Source organism: Diabrotica virgifera, chromosome 10 (assembly GCF_917563875.1).
Source record: "Diabrotica virgifera virgifera chromosome 10, PGI_DIABVI_V3a".
NCBI lineage: Eukaryota > Metazoa > Arthropoda > Insecta > Coleoptera > Chrysomelidae > Diabrotica > Diabrotica virgifera.
Window position 1 is genome coordinate 103950155 of NC_065452.1, and position 18347 is coordinate 103968501.

At 32.7% G+C, this 18347-nt stretch overlaps 1 protein-coding gene across 4 annotated transcripts in view; it reads right to left on the reverse strand.

Moving 5' to 3' along the window:
* The window catches only part of LOC126893429 (laminin subunit beta-1), a 252134-nt gene that overhangs the window by 94214 nt on the left and 139573 nt on the right, over positions 1 to 18347 (reverse strand). For 2 of the 4 annotated variants that reach the window (XM_050663615.1, XM_050663617.1), the window contains exon 4: positions 20 to 151. The exons of the other annotated variants lie outside the window; for them this stretch is intronic. In XM_050663615.1, the coding sequence (XP_050519572.1) occupies positions 20 to 151 (132 nt within the window). The remainder of the gene's footprint in view (positions 1 to 19; positions 152 to 18347) is intronic. 4 annotated transcript variants of the gene reach the window in all.

Here is an 18347-nt window from a genome sequence, read left to right on the forward strand (position 1 = left end):
GTCCAATAAAAAAACACACCCTGCTTATGACTATGTCCAGGTCGCCGGTTTCTGTATATATCAGGAGATTGATATATATCTTGAAAATGTCTGCTGTCGCCATAATCCAGATCAGGTGGAGGAGATTGGTCTCCTCTTTGTATATGAGATTCTAACAAATAAAAATCAAATATTACATAAAAAAGAAAGGAATAACACCAGCTTTCAGAACAAACAATAACCTAAAGGCGGAGATACATATCCGCGCCGCGAACTCCGCGCCGTGTGAGCGCCGCGCGTTCGTGGCGCGGTTAATGTTCGTTAAAATTTTTCATTTTGACTAACCTTCCGCGATCCAGAGGAAACTTACGAACATTTAGTAATTGTAGATAATTAGTATTAAATGTGGGTGCCTACATTGACTCCGTTTTTCTCCGATCAGATCAGATCCGATATCGGCCGACGTCGGGAGTAGCTTCTATTCTCATCGAGAAGTGTTTGGTTTCATTCCGATTGGTTGCAAGTTGAGTTGCAAGTTGGGGATCATCCATAAACTACGTCGTAAAAATTTCGGACTTTTTAGTACCCTCCCCCCTTCCGTCGTAAAGCGTCGTTTACAGTTGACCCCCCTCATATCGACGTCGCAATTGCAACTCATGACCCCCCTTTTTTAGTGATTTTTTTTTAAATTCCATGATATTTCTGGATTTTTTAAAATTAGCTATCAAAGTTTATTTACTTACTATGTAGTTCATTAATATCCGCGTACTTTTTTCTCTCAATTTACTGTACAACTAATTAGCTTTATTGGGACAAAAGACAATACTTTTATCAGATTTCCGATATGCTTTCTTAACTGCATCATATAAATCTTGATACTTATTTTGTTTTGATTTCAATACCATTTTTTTTATTAAGTATAAATACAATGTACTTTACTAACTAAATCAAATAGAATATTTTATTTCTATTCATTCTTGTAGAATTGTTTCACACAGAGTATTCAGTAAATAACTGAACAGTTTAATATTTATTGCTTCCAGACGTTGTTCTTTATAGAAGCGTTTGTTTAAATACATAGAACAATGTTTTATTGTTTTTCATTCTGTATAAAACTGCTAGCAATATTATTAAGGCTGTGAGTGATAAAAACGAAATTTAAAGTATGCGATAAAAGTAATATACCTACTAATTGTATTTAATTCTAAAATAGGGTAATTTTTTTATATCCGTGAACATCAAACGACGCGACGTCGGATGTGCACTCATGCCCCCTTCCCCCTGTCGTATACCGTCGTAATAAGCAAAGACCCCCTCTCCCCCTTTTCAACGACGTAGTTTATGGATGTCCCCTTGGTTGCAAGTTGGTTGTAAGTTGGTTGCAAGATGGTTGCAAGATGGTTGCAGTTGGTTGCAAGCTAACATGTTTAAATATATTCAATGTCATCATCTCATTTTCATTTTCCACGGTAAACATCAATAAGTTTGATATTTCCTTCCGACCACTCCATTACTAACAAATATTCAACTCAGGCGCCCCAAAACGAACAAACCACTCGCAAACCCGTCCAAATACGTACTGCGAACCATCAAAGCATTTGTTGAAAAGCCGACAGAAGTTAGATCGTGGTGCGCCGTGTGCGAGCCGTTTGTGTGCCACTTGAAAACACGTACAGCCACTTCACATAGCAAATTCCCAACATAAACAAACGCACGTGTTAACGATTCGTCCACTCATTCGTCAAGAAGCTATTAAATATAATTTATCGCCCTAAACGAGGCGGTTTCTCATTTTACAGGTCCTAACTTGTCAGTCTGCATCTGCAAATTCAAATTGTATTTTTTAGCGTGTTGGTTTTTAAGATAATATTATTTTGTGTTATGTTATGTACTTTACAGTAGTTATTGTTGAGTTATTAGGTCCGCTTGCCACTACGCTAAATTTAGTACTGAAATTAGTACTAAAAATATTGTATCTACAAATTAGATGCGCGCGCCGATTTAGTACTAAAAATTAAAACATGTTCTAATTTCTTGTACTAAAATTGACACAATTTTAAAAAGTAAGGTTATATTGTATATTAGGTACTTTTATTTTGTTTATAGGTACATAATATAGTGATTTCAACTTTCAACATGTGGAGCCAAAGGCAGATTGAAACATTAATAGAGTTGTACAAATCGAATCAATGTTTGTATGTGCCAATAAGCACCCTTTCTATAAGAATAGGAACGCACGAATTAAAGCCTTGGAAGAAATAAAGGCTAGCCAAACTAGGTGTGGATATATCTGTGGCAAAAATAAAAGCCAATTTTGCAAAAATACTTCTTCCCATCTTTTATTGTTAATAAGTTAATGGCTTGTAACTTGTAATATCAATTAGTAGAGCTCATGTAAATTTAGTAGAGCGCATGCCTATATGCTGATTACAATTCGGATAGTTGCAAACACAAACTTGGCACAAACTGACATTTTTCATACTAAATCGACTCGCGCAACTAACCAATATTTTTAGTACTGAAATTAGTATAATGGCAAACGGGTCTTAATTAAGACTGGTCGTGTTTTATAGTTTTGTTTTATAGTCGTGACATGAAATTTGGCATACATATAGCTAATATGTCAAAGAAAAAAGTAATACTGTGCCGATGTGTGCTTTGGTCCTGGCAAAAAAATACACGTTCAAAATAAGCCCGGAAATGGATGGATGGGTTTTAGACGGTTTTTTGCAAATATTATACAAAGTAAATATTTTATCGAAAAAAAAAACATTCTTAGCATAAACATAACTTATAAATAACATAACCTTATAATATGATGCTACTTTATTGAAAATGTTCACATTGTTATGTATATCTCAGTTAATAAATATTTTATTTTACCACATTTTTCTTAAGGACATAGGCGCAAAATTTCGCCTGTCAAAATGTTCAATGTGTTTTAAATGTATTCATTTTTTTCGAGTCCTGTGAAAATTAATAAATATTTTTGAAAAATTTAAAGGCAGAATGAAAGATTACATTATTATTGAGGGCCGAAACTTCTATAATGTTTATTTTAATAAGTTACAGGGGTGAAAATAAAAGAGAAAATTTAGGGTGATTTTTAATTTCAAATATTTCACTAAAAAGAAACTTTCTATTTATTCTAAGGGACTCTTGACCCTCGGTAATAAGGTAATATTTTATTCTGCGTTTCAATTTTTCAAAAATACTTATTAGTTTTCTCAGGAATCGAAAAAAATTAATACAATTTAAAACACATTAAAAATTTTGACAGCCGATATTTTGCGCCTTTCCCCTTAAAAAGAACAAAATTTTGTTTACAATTAAATTTCAAGCAATTCTTACGGTATTAGTTTCAAAAGTAAATATTTTTAAAAAACATATGATACACCTCAGTACGGCCCTGTTTAGCTTCCACGTGCGTTTGTTTACAGTTGGGAATTTGTAAAGTGAATGGACAGTACTAATCTAACAAATATGCTGCGCGAGAGCGGCTCGCACACCGAGCAGAGCGCGTATGTATACCCGCCTTAAGCAAATACTAGGCTGTTCAATAAGTTTTGCGGTTCAGTAAGAAAAACACAATTTTATGATTTGAAATACACGTTATTATTCCGTGTAGTCTCCCTGAACATCAATACACTTGTTCCAACGAGATTCCAATTGATAAATTCCATCTTTGAAGTAAGAATCTGGAAGGGCTGCAAAATACACTTCAACAGCAGCTGTTATGACTTATGACCATATAGGCGAGTGGCAGCAATCCCCAAAATTACAAAATCCACGAGGAAAATAAACTTCCTGTATCCTGTATCCCTAAAAATTACGTTATACCGAAAATCCCTAAAATTACGTTATACCGACCACGAAAACCAACTTTAAGGTGAATGACCAATTTTGGTGATTCTTTATGTTTTAGAGGTCGCTGAATCTGAATATGAAGTTTATTTTTATCTTACTTACTTACTTACTTTACTCCTCTTGATTCCATTTGGAACATAGGGCCTCTACAGTCCCCCTCCATTCATCTCTGTTTCTGGCCAGGGCTTTCACTGCTTTCCATGTTAACCCATTGTCTTCTAGCTCTCTGGTAATATTTCTTTTCCAGGATGTCATTGGTCTGCCTTGTTTTCTTTTTCCAGTTGGTTGGTAATCCAGGGCTTGTTTGGTTATATCATCTTCATTTTTCCTTAATGTGTGTCCAATAAACTTCCATTTGCGTCTATTTATCGTTTTGGCTATCGGCTCTTGATTAGTTTTTCTCCAAAGTTCCTTGTTACTTATCCGATTTGGCCAATATATTTGCAATATTCGTCTAAAGCATCTATTTACAAATGTTTGAACCTTTTGTATAATCTTTTTCTCTATTTTCCAAGTTTCTGCTGCATATAGCAAAATGCTCTTTACATTTGTATTAAATATCCTGATTTTGGTTTTGGTTGTTAATTTATTGGATTTCCATGTTTTCTTCAGCATATAGAACGCATTTTGGGCTTTATTTATCCTTCCATTAATTTCCTCTTATATTCCACCGCTAGCGTCAATTATGCTTCCCAGATAGCAAAACTTCTGTACATTTTCTACTTCTTCTCCTTTAATGAATATACCCATTTCTCTTTCCGTATTTATCTTCATAAGTTTGGTTTTTCTTGTGTTAATCTCTAGTCCTATTTTTCTTGCTTCTTTTGTCACCTTTTCTGTTTTTTTCTGCATATGTTGTCTTTTTTCGGACACCAGACATATATCATCTGCAAAGTCTAGATCTTCAAGCTGACCGAAAGCATTCCATCTAATTCCTGTTTTATTTTTCGTTGCCTTCTTCATGACCCAGTCGATTAAGATCAAAAATATGTTTGAAGATAGAACACACCCCTGTCTGACTCCACTGTCTATGTTGATTGGTTCTGTGAGTTTCCTATTGTGCATGATTTGTGCGGTATAGTTTTCATAGAACATTTTGATAATTCTTATTCCATATCTCTTTAATATTTCCCACATTTTTTTTCTGTTAATCCGGTCAAAGGCTTGTCTAAAGTCAATGAAATTTATATAGATTTTGCTCTGCCATTCTATTGTTTGTTCTACAATGTTTCTTAATGTGTTAATATGATCTGTGCATGCTTTATTACTTCTGAAGCCCGCTTGGTTTGGTCTTAACAACTGGTCTATAGTTTCTTTCATTCTTTCTAGTATCATCCTTGTCATGACTTTACTCACTGTAGAAAGTAGTGTTATTGCTCTCCAATTGTTGCAATTAGTTTGATCTCCCTTTTTGGGTATCTTTACGATTATACCTTTTTTCCAATCATCAGGTATTCTCTCCTCCTGCCATATTCTGTTTATTAGTACATACAGGATTTCTTCCGATGTTTCTCTATCTGCTTTCAGTAGTTCTGTGGTAATGTTATCTATTCCAGCTGCTTGCCCTCTTTTCAGCTGTTGTATTGCTTTACTTACTTCTTTTTTTGTGAATTCCGATTCGGTGAAGCTTAGTTCTTCCTTTATTTCTCTTTTTCCATTTCGTGTTCTATTATTCTGTTGGCATGTACTTCTCTAAAATGTTCGATCCATCTCTCAAGTATTTCCTTTTCATTCTTCAATATTTTCCCGTTTTTGTCTTTTACATGCTCAACGTTCATTTTTCCGAGAGAGCTTAGTTTTTTGGTCGTTTTATATAGAGTTCCCATGTCGTTGTTTTTTGCTGCTGTTTCTGCTTCTATTAACAGTTCTTCGTTATATTGTCTTTTGTCGTTTCTCGCACTTTTTTTAACTTCTTTATCTTTCTCTCTATATTCTCTCTTCATTTGTTCCCTATCTCTTAGATCATTTTTTAGCATTTTACATTTAAGTAATTTCCTTTCTTTTATTTTTTCCCACGTGCTTCTCGATAGCCATGGTTTATTACTTCTTTTTTGTATTCCTATCGTTTCTTTTGCTGCTTGTGTATATACATACTTGTATTTATCCCACAGCTCTTCTATCGTGGCATTTTCTGTGTTGTAAGTTTTATTATATAATTCTCTTAACTTGGTCTTATATTCTTCAGTACTTTCATTTCCGTCTTTGAGCCACTGAACGTTATATCTTTCTCGTTGTTCCATTGGCGTTTTCTTACTTCTGGCTAGTTTGAGTTTGATTTTGGCTCTAATCAACATGTGGTCGGACCCTATGTCTGCCCCTCTCATTGCTCTAACATCTAAGAGTGAGTGCCTCCATGTCTTATCTATGGTTATGTGGTCAATCTGATTGTGTGTTTGTCCATCGGGGGATGTCCATGTTACTTTATGTATGCGTTTGTGTTGAAATATACTTCCACCTATGACTAAACTGTTTTGGGTGCAGAAATCTATAAACATGTTACCATTCTTCAACAGCAGCTGTTATGACTTATGACCATATAGGCGAGTGGCAGCAATCCCTAAAATTACAAAATCCACGAGGAAAATAAACTTCCTGTATCCTGTATCCCTAAAAATTACGTTATACCGAAAATCCCTAAAATTACGTTATACCGAAAATCCCTAAAATTACGTTATACCGACCACGAAAACCAATTTTAAGGTAAATGACCAATTTTGGTGATTCTTTATGTTTTAGAGGTGGCTGAATCTGAATATGAAGTTTATTTTTATCTAGAGTTGGTGAAACATGTTCAAAAATCAAATTTTATGCAAAAATGCGAAAAATAAATTTTGATGATTTTTCAACTTTACCTCGCTGTATCTTTGGTCGCTGTAAATATTTCCTTTTGAAAATTTTACTGTGTCATCTTTGAAGTATTTAGATAACCACGAGCTTTGTCCAAACTGTTTAAACAAATTAAAAGAGGAGTTGTTAATATTTAAACACTTTGTAGTCAGATTTCGTTAGTTTCATGTTTACTTAAAAAGTTGAGTGACAACCTTTTTAGTTTATAATTTTAAGCAACACACGAATAAAATATGATTCATGATAAGTTTTCTGGAAAATCTTAGGTCAAAATGTGCAATAGGAAAAAAGTTATGTGACTTTATAGACGAGCGGCCCACCCCACAATGTGGTGAATGGCTAATTTTAGTCATACTTTATGTTTTTGATGGCGCTGAAAACGAAAATTATTTGTTTGTTTTGAATTTTACGTGGGGGAACATTGGCAAAATCGCAATTTTACCCTAAAAATAAATTTTACCCTAAAAAATGAAACACATTTTTTGAGTTTAACTCGCTACAACTCTGTTCCATGTTAACATTTTTTTCTGAAATTTGTATAGTATATATATTTGTTACCTTTCTGAAAACAATGGTACCCGTTTCAATCCTTCTGTCCTATTATAATAAAAATTATGAATTGTTTAAAGCAAAAGGTGTAGATTCCTGAATTGCAAAGTTTAATCGCAAAAGTTGAGTGACAAAATTTGAAATATAGCTTTTTAATCAAGTTGATGTTAAAATATGGGGTACACAAAATAAAATGTTTTATAGAAAAAAAATGGTACAACTTTTAATTTTAAGAAAAACGTGATTTCTTTTTTTATTTTTAGGGTAAAACAGCGATTTTGACAATGTTCCCTCATCTAAAATTCAAAACAAACCTCATTTTCGTTTTCAGCACCATCAAAAACGTGAAATAAGACACAAATTACTCATCTATAAAGTCACAAAGCTTTTTTCCCATTGCATATTTTGACTTGAAATTTTTCAGAAAACGTCTTCGTGAATTATATTTTATTGCTGTGTTGGTTAAAATTATAAACTAAAAAGTTTATCACTCAACTTTTTTAAGTAAACATGAAACAAACGAAATCTGACGACAAAATGTTTAAAAATTAACAACTCATCTTTTAATTTGTTTAAACATTTTGGACAAAGCTCGTTGTTATCTAAATACTTTAAAGATGACACCGTAAAATTTTCAAACGGAAAGATTTACCAAAGATACAGCAATGGGAAATAGCTGCTCAGGACCGACAACAATGGAGGGAAATAGTAAATGAGGCCAAAACTCACATAGAGTTGTAGAGAAAAATGGTGATGATGCTAATGACCAAAGATACAGCGAAGCAGTAAGAAAAATCATCAAAATTGATTTTTCGCATTTTTGCATAAAATTTGATTTTTGAACATGTTCCACCAATTATAGATAAAAATAAACTTCATATTCGGATTCAGCGACCTCTGAAATATAAAGAATGATCAACATTTGCCATTCACCTCTCATGGTCGCTTTTTCGATTTCTAAGCCTCAAATTAGGGGTGTGTCGCTTGCCTAATACGATTTCATGAAAAACGCTTTCCACGCATGGATTTTTTTAGGTATTGAAATAGATGGAAGTCGCTAGGGGCCAAATCTGATGAAAACAGTGGATGCTCCAACAATTCGAACTTTAATTCATGGATTTTAACCAGTGTAAAAATGCTCATATGACACGGTGCATTGTCCTGATGAAAACGGATTTTTTTCTTCTGCAAACCGGTCTTTTTTTCACGAATTTTTCTTCATCCTTCAGCTGGTCTCTCTCTCTCTCTTGTCGTTTCCTCATTACTGAAGATCGTGATTTCTTCCAATATTCCTAACAATGTTTCTCCATTAGTCTCTATCTTCAGCTGCTCTAAGAGCTTCGCAGAATGAGTTTCTAGCTGAATGCTTTATTTGGTCAGACCATCTAGTTGGTGATCGTCCTCTTGATCTTCTCCCCGGAACGTTTCCAGAAACAATTAATCTCTCCAAACTGTCGTCACCTCTGCAAACCACGTGACCAAAGAATTGCAGAATTCGTTGCAGACATAATGTGGACAGCCTTTTTTTAATATTGAGTTGGTTTAGAATGGAAACGTTTGTCCTATGAGCTGTCCAAGGTATGCACAGCATTCTTCTCCAGCACCACATCTCAAAGGCATCAATTTTTTGGCGCTCGCATGCGCGAAGAGTCCAAGTCTCTACTCCGTATAGAAATATTGAGATTACAAGGGCATTCACCAGTCTCATCTTGATATTTTGAGAGATAGCTCTGTCTTTCCAAACTTTAGTTAGGCGACTCATCGCATTTATTGCCATACCAATACGTCTCCGAACTTCTGTTTCACAGTTACTATCGTTAGTTAAACTAGACCCGAGATAGACAAAGGTGTTTACTATCTGGTATTCCTGTAATATGTTAGTCAGTTGAATAGTGTCAAATCTGTCGACCACCATTATTTTTGTCTTAGCTTTATTGATTTTCAGACCAACTTTATTGCTTTCGTACTCAACTCTTCGCAGAAGATCAAACATTTCTTGCTCATTTGCTGCTATAAGTGTAGTGTCATCAGCAAATCTTAAATTGGAGATTTTCCTACCAGCTACTGTTACTCCACCGGCCCATCCTTCTAAAACCATCCTCATGACATGTTCACCATAAAAGTTAAATAAGTCAGGTGACAACACGCATCCTTGTCTAACACCTTTCTCGGTCTTGAATTGGTTTGAGAACTTCTGATCTAGTCGTACTGTCGCTATATTAGACTGGTACAGATTTTTAATAAGTGTCACCAGGTGCATTGGTGCGCCCATTTCTATTAAAATTGACCAGAGATTTATCCAGCTTACACAATCAAATGCCTTTTGGTAGTCAACGAAGCATATAATCATAGGTACTTGAAATTCTCTAGACTTTTCAATGAGTTGTCTCAGGTTCAGGATTTGTTCCCTTGTACCTTTACCCTTTACAAACCCCGCTTGTTCCTGAGGTATTTGGTAATGTAGATAGGTTTTTAATCTGTTTTTGATGATATGCAACAAGATTTTACTAGCATGTGTTATTAGTGACAGTGTGCGGTAGTATTCACATCTGGTAGTAGTTCCTTTTTTGTGTAGTGGGATATAAATTGAGGTACACCAATCAGATGGCCATTTTCCTGAATTCCAAACAGCGACACAGATAGAATGGATGATATGTAATCCTTTGTCACCTAGTAACTGTAGTATTTCACATGGTATTGAATCAATGCCTGGGGATTTATTTCTCTTTAGTGATTTAATTGCATCTTTGACTTCAGCGAGTAAAACAGTAGGTTCTCTAGGGTAGTCAGAAGGCCACTGATTTTCTGCTGATACCTCGTTATTTTTATATAGCTCGCCACAGTAGTTTCGCCATGTTTCCAATATTTCATCAGTATCGGTCTTTAAATTACCTTCCTTATCTATTACAGACCACGTTTGAGGTTTAAATTCTCTGGTAAGGAGTTTGATCTTCTGGAATAAGTCCCTCGGTTCATTTCGACAGCCATGTTCCTCTATCTCTCTGCATATTTGAGAGATGTAATCAGCTTTATCTTTGCAGCACTGTTTTCTGATTTCTCTCGATAACGCTCTGTATTCATCGTTTGTTCCGTATCTAGTTTTATGTTTTCTGCGTTGAATCACAGTCCACGTATTATCGGATATCCATGGCTTACGGCCAGTGGAAACCGCTGCCTCACAGTCTTTTGCAGCCTCGATTACCTTATCTTTCAGATAGATCCAAGTGCTCTCAGGGTCACTATCTACTTGGTCTAAAGAAAGAGCATCTTCTAGGTTTTGTTGGAAGTCATTGATTTTTGATGGAGTTAGAGACATGCTGGTCTAAAAGGTTACAATAATATACAGAATTTATTGTTTTATCAGTTTGGAAGTAATCCACAAACAAAATTCCTCTCGCATCAAAAAAAAACTGATGCTAACTCTTTCTTGGCCGTCCAGAAATCGTTTCGGAGTCGAAGAACCACTCTTTAACCTCTTGTTTTAATTCAAGATCATGGTGATAGACCCAAGTCTCATCCACAGTGATGAATCGACGCACAAAATCTACTTTATCCTTCCAAAAACGCTCTAAATGTTGCTGAGAAAGTCGCATTAGAATGTGTTTTTGTTTTGTTGTTAGCGAATGCGGCATCCACTGTGAACACAGCTTTCTAAAACCCAATACTTCAGTCAAAATATTGCCGACACTATCCAATGAGATGCTTATGGATTCTACTAACTCTCAGTCACTCGACGATTTTCCAACAATATATTCTGTATCTTTTTACTGTATTAATTGAAGGCGAAGAGTCCTTATACACTTTCAACATTCGTTCATACCTTCCAAAAATAAAAATTCAATCATTGCACGATACTTGATTATTTCCTCTGTAAAAAAATACTGTGATATGTCCATACTATATGGCTTATAAATAAAGAATGGATTGACAGATTGAAATGAAATTTCACACGCGTTCATATGAAGAGTGTAACAATATAATAAAATAAAATTATGCTAGTAGCAACGCCATTTCTTATCGAACCACAAAACTTATTGAACAGCATTGTATTTAAGAACTTCTTCTTCACATACCACAGAAGTACTGTGCATTTCTGCGTAGGCGTCCACCGTACATTGTCTTGTCAGTTGATATGTTAGGTTAGATGGTCAGGATTAAATTATTCTGTTTTTAGCAGCATTGCGAAGTATTTCATAGCTGTTGGTCTAAAGAGCTAGCAACGTTTTCGAGAAAGTATTTTGAGACAGCTGATTCTTTAATATATTGTTCCCTATGCTTCCTCGAATACCGTACCGGCCATCTGGCTGCTGATACGGGTTGCGTTCATTACTGCGCAGCACACCTGTACAGATAAATACAAAATCAGGGTGATTGATTAGTGTGATAAAGCTTAGTAGATCCGCTATAGTAATAGATAGCAATAAAATTTAATAACAAAAATTGTAGCCAACTTTGAGCTTCACATTATAAAATTAGTAAGAATCTTACAGGGTGTTCGATAACATAGTGGCAGACCAAACTTTTGTTTTTTTTTAAATGAAACACCTTATATTTTATTTTATATTCGAAATCTTCTTAACTTCCCCATCACAAAAATATAAAGGTTTGTTATGTGATACAGGATATTTACAAAGTTATAACCAATTTTATATGAAAATCGTAATAAGTTCAGCTCCCTGTATAAATAAAAATACGCACAATAGCAATGGTTTATTGGTGCCATTATTTTTTTGTTGATTGTCAAAATTTATAAAAATGGTTGATATTGCAAATTTTCTTTATATCGAATACAGGTGGAGTCAAAACGCAAGTACATTATTTTCTCAGTAATTTTAAATAGAACACCCTAATTAATAACTTGCTCTGAAAAATTAAAATATCTCGAAAACTAACAAATTTGGACATAGGCAATATTTAAAAATTAAAGTACGGTAATGGTACTTTTCGATGGTGATATAAAATACAGGGTGTTCCATTTAAAATTTCTGAGAAAAGAATGTACTTGCGATTTGACTCACCCTGTATTCGATATAAAGAAAATTAGCAATATCCACAATTCTTAAAAATTTTCACAATCAACAAAAAAATATGGCACCAATAAACCATTGCTGTTGTGCTTATTTTTATTTATACAGGGAGCTGAACTTGTTACGATTTTCATAGAAAATTGGATATAACTTTGTAAAAGCCCTATGTAACATAACAAACCTTTATATTTTTGTGATGGGGAAGTTAAGACGATTTCGAATATAAAGTAAAATATAGGGTGTTCCATTTAAAAAAACATAAGATTGGTCTGTCACTATGTTATCGAACACTCTGTAACATTCTAACTAATTGTATAATGTGAAGCTCAAAGTTGGCTACAATTTTTGTTATTAACTTTTATTGCTATATATTACTATACCGGATCTACTGAGCTTTATCACACTAAACAATCACCCTGTATATTGCATTTAAAATTATTTTAAGACGAAAATTTTTTTGTCATTACTTGTTAAATCACAGAAATGTCTGGCAATTATAATTCATATTTCTAATAATGTTTGAAAAGTAATGACAAAAAAATTTTTCGTCTTAAAATTATTTTAAATTCGATATATTTACCTCCCAGTAGCACCGAACGTTTTTATTAAATCTTTTAAGGATGCTTTAAAACTGTCGAATAAAACTAAAATTAATTTGGTTTTTAAGTAAACCTTTTAGTGCTGTTTCACATTATAAAAATTTTGATCGTGCGATGGTTAAAATCTACATAGTGGCTCGAGCAATCATATAGAATATTTCTCCCGTCACCGCTTGAAACGTTCGGAGAAGGGCGAGCCACTATGTAAATATCAACCATCGTCGTACGGTCAAAATTCTTATAATGTGAAACAGCACAAGGTTGCAATAAAACCGCTTTAAGCATAAAAGGGCCCACTCTGAAAGAGGTCAATAAAAGCAAAAATAAAAACCTTCTTAAATCTTTTTTCTTTAAGCAACTGGTTTTAAAGCTGCTGCGAAGGTGCTTTTAAAACCATGTTAAAAGACACTTTAAGTGCAGGCAGTTTTATAGCAAAATTAAAAAGGTGGAGACTTTTAAAGACAATAGTTTTAACATATTAAACGATCCTTTAAACCAATATACTCCATATAGGCCAACAAATTTTTCCATGTGTTATGATAGGTATTAGTATGATACGTATTTGTAACCATAAAATAATAAAAAGTACTTGGTTATTTCGGACTGTCAAGGTAGAAAAACACTTGCGCACCCAACTTTATTGACAATGTTAACAAAAATGGGTCTAAATAACTCACGCGCCCTAAAATTTCTGACTTTTGGCGATTAAAAAATAAAAATAATAAAAAAATTTAAATCCGAAAAATATTAATTTAAAAGAAAAATAATACTATCTACAATTTTAATGTTTTAATATTATAATAAATCGAATTTATGTATTTAAGGAACTTATTTATAATTTTTATGTAAGCCTTATATTGTAATCTATCATGGCTTTCAGCATCTCCAGAAAGCAATATGGCCGAAATCCAAATAAAACTATTTGGTCTAACGACAGAGAATTGTTAAGATCAAATGGTTTTATTTTATACCTTTCCAAGAGCATATTATATCCTACATAAAAGCAAGGTTGCCTTGGAATTAAAACTGTTTAGTTTTAATGCTAGTGTCAATAATGCCACTCGGTTTTAATGTGAATCTAACCTAAAATCGAGACGTCGTAGTGCTGTGTGTGTTGTATTTTTCTTTTAAAATGACCAGTTCGTTTATATTTTAAGTACTTGCTACTTATTTCTTCCATACTAGCTGTACTTCCATTTTTTACAACTACACGACTGTTTCGCTCTAAAACAAATGGCCGACCATTTTGGTAATGCAAGAAGAGGGGATGTGTTTAGTTTTATTGTTTCTAGAAGAAGCATAGTTTAGTCTTTACGATAACCAAATTGATTCAGTTAAGAGCGTTTGGTTTTAATATTAGTCCAGGGTAATTTTCTCGGGACACTCAAAGATCCAGGTAGCTGACTACTTTTTTCGTTATTGTAGACCTATAGGAAGAAAACCTACCTGTTTCCTGCCTAGAGATTGCGTCCGTTTTTTAATTATTAACAATTTAGTGCAAAAATCGCGATTTTTTTCGATTTTTTGCACTCTATTTAAAAGCTAAATAGTTGACATAAAATTACAAAATTCACTTTTTTAGAACATTGAAAAACCTTCAAAATGTTGATTTTTGAAAGTTAAAAAGTTAATTTGTTGCTACGCAAACTGCACAACAAGTGAAAATCGTTATTTGTTAATAACTTTTACTAAAACTACCTTAGAACTTTAGTGTTTCACCCAAAGTTGGGTATTGGCGTACTTAACAAACCCTCTAAATTTGAGACCGATCTAAAGATAGGGCAATCCTGAGTATGCCAAATAAAAGTAGAACAGTGATAGTATCAAAATGTATTAAGAAAAGATAAAAAAAATAATTAATATTGTCAAAAATCCTAATGCCAAATTTTTTAAATTTTGTAGTTTATAAACATTTAGAATAACTTTAAAAATGTTGTCCATAGAAACAATATTTTTATATATTCGAAAAGATAGTATTTTAACACGAATTTTCAAATAAAAAAATTTAGCCTGGGTTCATTTGGGACAAAGTTAGCCATATGTTTTTTTTTTAATTCACAGCTAATTTGTTTATAATAATTAAGGAATCTCATTAATGCCATTTTAAAAAATGGGATTTGTATTTTTTCTTAAAAAATTTGCACAAACATTGTACCTTCACAGCAGCCTCTACGATTTTTCAAAAATGTAGTTCAAACGATTACTAGGGGGAACCTACAAATCTACCGAGTTAAAATACCGAAAAAGCAATTTCAAACGAATATAATTTTCTGTATCTCCGGATCAACTCAATGGATTTTGATCTTTCTTTTTTAATTTGTATGTAATTTCTACGTACATTACAAATATGCAATTTGTTTATAAATTGATTAATTAATAAACAGTCTAATTTGTTTAAACAATTCTTGAAAAAATATTTTTTTTACAAAAATCTATTTTTTTAATCATAGTATCATTAACGATCATAGAAAAAGTTAAAGTACACTTTAATAAGTAAATGATTTTTATTAGATAATTATTTATTGAAGATAATTTATTTATTAATGTATACCTTAACTTTTTCTATGATTAATAACGATAGTATAATTAAAATCATGGATTTTTGAGAAAAATTATTTTTTTAAAAATTGTTTAAACAAATTAGACTGTTTATTTAAATGTCTAGACAAATTGCATAATAGTAATGTATAGAAAAATTACATAAGAATTAAAAAAATAATGATCAAAATATATTCAGTAGATCCCGAGATACAGCAATGGCGGCTCGTACCACTTTAAGAAGGTAGTGCCAGAATTCGGACAGCCGCCAAAATTTTTAGTGACGGGTTCACGATATTGTCAAAAAAGTTATAAAACAAAAATTAAAAAAAAAATAGGCGCTGCTACTTTTACCTTATGTATCTTATGTATATTTATCTGAGGTGCCAAGAAATTGTTCAAAATTTATCAAAACAGTTCCGTAAATTCATTAACAATAAAAAAACTCTCAACTTACAACCATTATTTACTGCTAATATTACTTAGCTTGTACATATTACGATTTAGTCTCTATTTACAAAATTATAAAAATAATACTATTTCATTATTTACACACATGCACAAAGTTGTGTTAATACCACTTTTAAAGTTTACGATACATTCTTCTTGTTTTTTTGGTTGCAAAGTTTTCAATGACTTTATTATTAAAATTATCAATACCATTTACAAAATGCTTTTCTGCAGATACCTAAGTCGTTCTTCTTTCATTGTATTTTTAACTAATGTTTTAATTCGTTTTAACATCGAAAAACGCATGCTTCAGATATTGATATAGGAATGGTAATTAAAATGCTTAAAAGTTAAATAGTTTCTTCCAATGTGCTTCTTAAACCTTCCTCATTTAATAAAACTCATAATAGCATAAAAGCGGAATAGCCCCAGAGGTAGTACTTAATTCGTCTCACTAATACAGTACTTCTAATTCAGTTTTAAGCCGAGTTTTGTTTAAAAATTAAAATTGTCTCCATGTTTCATTAAAAAATTATTCGGGGAACCGACGCCTGTAAGCAGAAAACTTCTCCGACATAAATAAATTAGAAGCAACTACATGTCAGGAGACGGTAGGCCTTTGAAAGATCTGGAACTTTAAATATTATGAACCTTTAAGTCGTTGTCTAATTCGGAGCTAAAATTGACCAGTTTCTTAAATATGCCTGTATTTTGTGAATTTTTTTTCGTCGTGACCTCTTTAAGCTAACTGGAAAGCTCCACAAAATCTTATAAAATTTGTAAAGAAAAACCACCATAAGAGTTTTTTAAGATACTAATCTGATTCATTGTCAATTAATAAATTAAAATAACAATCAAAATATTATTTATACTACACCCACGATCATGATGCACTAAAAGTTTAATAATAATATAAATATTATAAATACAAAAACTTTAACAGAAAATAGATATAACAAAAGCGACAAGCCAGCACTTAAAGAAACTCAAAATCTTGTGCCAGGCACGAGATTCCCATTTAAGGTATACTAAATAGTCCAATATAGCTTTCTCTGTCACTTATATAGGATGCTCGTAAAATCTTTCTCTTTTCACCCGTGGTAGTACCAATTTTGGCTCGAGATTCTCCAGCCGAATAATCTCCGCTGTAAGTGGCAGCGATTGTACTGCGCGCACAGTTGCCAGATTTTATATAATTTATGAAGATAAAAAGAAATACACACAAAAAATTAACCGGCATTAAAAGATTTTAAAAAGAAAAATATGCTTCTGCATAGTTAGTAAGGTAGTGCCATGGCTCTATGGCACTACCTCACGGGCCGCCACTGAGATACAGAAAATGATAGTAGTTTTAAGTTGCCTTTTTTAGTTTTTGAAATCGTGCATTTGTCGGCTCCCAGCTCCCCCTTCACTTACCACGACTAGTCACCAATTGAACTAAATTTTTAAAAATGCATGTAAAATACCAGCTTTTCTAATATGTAAAATTATTTTTTCTACGAACAATATTTTTAAAGTTATGGGCCATTCCACGAACATACGCCTGTTTTGGATTACTTCGACAACGAATATTTTACTGTGCAACATAATAAGTACGAAAGTAAATGGCGTTAATAATTATTCCAATAAACAACAATGTAATTTGCAATTTACTTTCGTTCTTTTTATTATGCACAGTAAAATATTCGTTGTCGAAGTAATCCAAAACAGGCGTATGTTCATAGAATAGCGTATATTCTAAATGTTTATCAACTACAAAATTTCACAAATTTGGCATTACGATTTTTGACTATATTAGATAATTTTTGATCTTTTTTTAGTACATTTTGATAGCATCAGTTTTCTACTTTCATTTGGCATACGCAGAATTGCCCTATCTTCATTATTTTCTGTCTTATGTTATTGCAAAATAAAGGTCTCTGGGATAAACAATTAGAATGACTCTTAAACTAATTAATGGATCAGTCTCAAATTTTGAGGGTTTGTTAACTACCCCAATACCCAACTTTGGGTTAAACACTAAAGTTCTAAGGTAGTTTTAGTAAAAGTTATTAACAAATACAGATTTTCACTTATTTTGCAATTTGCGTTGCAACAAATTAACTTTTTAACTTTCAAAAATCGGCATTTTGAAGGTTTTTTATGTTCTAAAAAATTAAATTTTGTAATTTTATGTCAACTATTTAGCTTTTGAATGGGGTGCAAAAAATCTGAAAAATCGCGATTTTTGCACTAAATTGTTAATAAAAACGGACGCGAACTCTAGACAGGAAACAGGTAGGTTTTCTTCCTATAGGTCTACAATAACTAAAAAAGTAGTCAGCTACCTGGATCTTTGAGTGTCCCGAACATGGTCTATTTCTAGCTTATTACCCTGGAGTATATATCCTACTAATTGCTTTTAAGAAAGCAACTTTAAAGAAAACTAAAAAAATAGTATTAAGGCATATGTTTTACTGACATAATAGTCTTGAGATCCAGTAGTTTTAAT